Source organism: Octopus bimaculoides, chromosome 10 (assembly GCF_001194135.2).
Source record: "Octopus bimaculoides isolate UCB-OBI-ISO-001 chromosome 10, ASM119413v2, whole genome shotgun sequence".
In the NCBI taxonomy this organism is placed as follows: Eukaryota; Metazoa; Mollusca; class Cephalopoda; order Octopoda; family Octopodidae; genus Octopus; species Octopus bimaculoides.
The window spans coordinates 60,947,279-60,952,022 of record NC_068990.1 but is presented as its reverse complement, the minus strand read 5'-3'; the positions used below and the strand labels follow the sequence as shown (position 1 = coordinate 60,952,022).

Sequence of the window (4,744 nt, the reverse complement as noted above, 5' to 3'; positions counted from 1 at the left end):
TTGATAATAAGGAGAACGAAGAATTTGAACATTCAAACTTTATGTTTATTTACAGTTGGTTTATTCATAATAATTGTCCGACACATGTTTTGATCACACTAATTGAACGTTGTTGCATATTTATATGCAGCAATTTATGCATTATTAATATGATCTCTTCAGGGTACATAAATATGACATTGTTCAAAGAGGCATTTTACATAGAGAAATTTGGTATCTGCCTGGATATCGTATCCCTCCTCTCAATATATATATATATATATATATACATATATATATATATACATACATATATATTAATAATAATAAAGAGTATGCAGACTTGTACATCCACAAAATCTATTTTAAAGTTATATACAGCATATTATAATGACTTACACATGTTTCTGCTGCAGCAACTACTCACTGTTGCAAATGCAACCTTGCAATATTGTTGGTGCAGCTTCACCAGGGTCCGTCCATTTGATCATCCTCAAACGATGACAAACAGAATGGACCCATTCATCTCTCATCACTTGGGTCAGTAGTTTCTTGTCAGATTGAAGTTGCGTATGTGGATTTAGTTCTCTCTGATCCTATCAACTACAGTTTGCCACAGGGTCTGGTTATTTTTTTTGTCCCCATCACTCTTCCTCTTAAACATCAAAGACCTTTTCGTTTCAGCAATGCTTAGTCCTACACCGTGCATACCAGGATACCACTTCTCAGTCTTCTCTAACCTTCCACATCCAAGATCTCATTCACCATATAGTCTAAATTCCTTATGCAAACCTCCAGTGACATGGTGAACAGAGACCATAAAAAATTCCTCTAACATGACAATGTTAATGTAGTCGTTTTCAAAAAAAAAAAAAAAATACTATAATTGCACAGATCAAGAAAAGAGACTTTTGTACTTCACCTCCTTAGCTATTTCGTTACTGCATTCATTTTGAGATGCTCCATGTTTCTTTCAGTTAATTTTAAATATAACAAAGAAATTAGTAAAATAAGTCAGTTATCATTAAGCTAGGGTTAGGAACAGAAACTGTGATTAAGGTTTGGTGGAAGATTTTAATTCAAAACTTATGAAAACAAGACATTTGTACTACAAATCCAGAGGTGGTTTCAATCAAGTTGGTATTGAAAGGGTTAAACACGAACAGCTTACAACTAAAACCTCATGAATACTTCGAATGCTAGATTTCATCATCACCACATGAGGATCTTTCCAGGTGAACACATTCTCACTATTACAAAACACTGCATCACAAAGACTGGCCTTTCTTTTGATAGTCAAAAAATACTTGTCCTCATCCTTACAACATTTATTTCCCTACAAAATTCAGATGGATCCCATGGATTATCACTTTCACATCTGGGAGCAGTACTGTATCTGCACATATACAAACATCATAGACTACTACATCCAAGGAGAGGTCGTTTGACTGATAAGCACAAATTAGATGGCCAACATACTCTGACCTCTGCTCATAGAAAAGCTGCCTCCCCTCTCTCTGCCTCTTCTATCACTACTACAGTTACTATTGCTGCACAAGGCTGGCCAATCTCATGTTCATTTTACTGAGGCACTCCTGACTCATTCATCTCTTTACTTACCACTTGTATTACATCTACCTTCTAGGATCCACACTAATCACCAAGAACAGTCTTTCCTACCCTAGAATATTGGTCGTCTGAAGTACCTCCCTGAAACGTTTTTCCAGAAACCATTGATTCACAACTGTTCGTGCGTAATGCTAACAGCACCAAGCTCTCTAGTCAAGAAGGCCAAAACCACTCTCCACCAAATCAAACAATAGTCCTGACTTCCAGGAATATAATGTAAAGGTACATTAAGTTTATTTTCATTATTAGTAAAAGCATTTAAAATACAATATTCTAAGATGTGTAATCTTTCAGTTCATCTAGCTTTGGGCTATGAGCCCATAAAGTGATGGTTGATAACATTTTAGTATTTTATTTAAGCACAATATGAACAAACTTACCATTTTTAGGTTTTTTATTTTATAAGAAAATAAAAATAAATGACTATATTTTAAATTACATAAATAATTAGGCATAGGTGTGGTTGTGTGGTAAGAAGCTTGCTTCCCAACTACATGGTTCAAAGTTCAGTCCAACTGTGTGTCGCTTTGGGCTAGTGTCTTCTACTATAGCCTCAGGCCAACCAAAGCCTTGTGAGTGGATTTGAAAAACAGAAACTGAAAGAAGCCTGTCATGTGTGTACGTGTTGTGTCACTTTGTCTTTGTGTTAGTCCTTTCTATCACTACTTGACAACCAGTGTGAGTGTGTTTGCATCCCTGTGACCTAGCAGTTTGATAAAAGAGACTGACAAAATAAGTACCACATATTCGAAAAACAAGTACATTCGACTAAAAATTCTTCAAAGCAGTGCCCCAGCATGGCCACAGTCTAACGACTGAAACAAGTAAAACATAAAAAGGTAAAAGAAAAAAGAATACCTAAAGATTTTTACAAAAATGTTATTTTCTAGAATTTTAAAATTTCTAAAACGTTTCAATAAATAAATTCGGAGTGAATGTGTTTTACTTCAACAGTATTAATTTCACTTCAATACTGATACAAAACCAAATGAAACTTCAGCTACGGTTTTGTTTGAAATAAATTTCCTTTTATAGCATTATTCTAAAATGGAAGGCAGCAAGCTGGACAAAATGCTTAGTGGTATTTCGCCTGTTCCTACATCCTGAGTTCAAATTCTACCAAGGTCGACTTTGCCTTTCATCCTTTCAGAGTTGATAAATTAAGTACTAGTGAAACACTGGGGTCGATATAATTGACTATCCCTCTCCCATAAATTTCAGTCCTTTTGCCTACAGCAGAAAGGATCTTTCTAAAAATAAGACAAAACCATCAGAATAACTAATTTATGATAGTATCTCCTGAATGTCTTAGAGATCAAAGCTACAAGAAATTTCAGCAAAGGGCCTCATATGGTTCCACTAGATAATCCATTTTCTATGTTACTTTTACTAATACATTATATGTTTTATCTTTTCCTTCTTTTTTCATATACCTTTTACTTACTTCAGTTATTAGACTGTGGCCATGCTGGGGCACCACCTTGAGAGGTTTAGTCAAACAAATTGATCCAGTACTTACATTAATTTAAAGTTTGGTACTTATTTTACCAAAGCATTAAGTTACAGGGATACAAACAAAACTAACATTGGTTGTCAAACACAAACACAAAGATATATATGCACACACACAAAAAGACACATACATACATACAATAGGCCTTTTTTCAGTTTCCACTCACATGGCTTCAGTAGAAAACATTTGGCCAGTGGGACTGAACCCAGAACTATGTGGCCGGGAAGCAAGCTTCTTACCACACAGCCATGCTTGTGCCTATGTACTCATACAGATTATATATCTATGATAACAAAAGTCAAAATCCCCACAATGGCTAAGAATTTTTTTTTTAAACTTTTATTTAGAATCCTTTCAATTATATTTTAACATGCATTTTCGACCTCTTATGGTTTCTACACTTGATTGCATTATTTTTATAATAGTACATCATCATCATCATCTTTGCAAATAATAATAATAATAATAATAATAATAATAATAATAATAATAATAATAATAAGCTGTATCAAATTGTATCACAGGTATCATAAGAGAAAATAAACTAGTAAGAAATCAATATTTTTTCATTTTGTTTGATTCCTTTTACAAACTGCATAATCACTCACCTTTTCTTATCGGTTTCATTTTCAGCATTGAAGTAAAATGTTCGCAATGACTTCTCAGGAGGATTGACAACAAAACCATATTTCTTCTCTGGCAGAGCACTGTCATCTACCTCATAGCCATGAAAGTGAGCAACACCTGATTAAAAGACACAATAATGACATATATATATATATATATATATATATATATAAGTTATAAGAGGTAATGGTGTCAAGAAGACCCAAAGGTGTCAGGTAATGCTGAGTAAGTACTATGGACAGACTATAGTTAAGCTCCAGGTTCGGTGTTTATGTGAATGAGGGGTTCAACGTAGGTCATATATCAGCATGCGTATATATAAAAAAATTTAACAGAATGAGATAAAATTCCAAGGCTGTGAAAGATTTCAGAATATTTATAAACAGGTCTTACAGCTGTTTCCGGGATATTTATTATATCCCTTCATCGGAGACAGTGTGAGAAGATGGTTAAGCAATAGTTATTCTAGATAAGATATCAAATAAAGAGGGAAGTGGAGGAATGAAAATAGATATGAGATATGCAGGGATATTGTATCTTCAGTTCCATTATTTAGGCAGAATGGTATATATATAAGATTCTTGTATCTTGTGATTAAGTTCCAATAGTATTTAAAATTGGTCATTCAAATAAATTGATCATTCTAAATACTATTGGAACTTAATCACAAGGTACAGAAATCTTATATGTATACCATTCTGCCTAAATAATGGAACCGAAGATACAATATCCCTGCATATCTCATGTCTATTTTCCCTCTTTCACTTCACTCTCTATTTCATATCCTATCTAGAATAACTATTGCTTAACCATTTTCTCACACCGTCTCCGATGAAGGGATATATAAAATATCCCGGAAACAGCTGTAAGACCTATTTATAAATGTTCTGAAATCTTTCACAGCCTTGGATTTTTATCTCATTCTGTTAATTTATATATATATATATATATATATATACGTACATACATACATACACACACACACATATATATATA

At 33.5% G+C, this 4,744-nt stretch overlaps 1 protein-coding gene across 4 annotated transcripts in view; it reads right to left on the bottom strand.

Moving 5' to 3' along the window:
* Positions 1–4,744, bottom strand: part of LOC106868868 (uncharacterized) — a 361,638-nt gene that overhangs the window by 39,058 nt on the left and 317,836 nt on the right. For all 4 annotated transcript variants that reach the window (XM_014914318.2, XM_014914316.2, XM_052971228.1 and 1 more), the window contains exon 12: positions 3,730–3,865. In XM_014914318.2, coding sequence (XP_014769804.1) covers positions 3,730–3,865 — 136 coding nt within the window. The remainder of the gene's footprint in view (positions 1–3,729; positions 3,866–4,744) is intronic.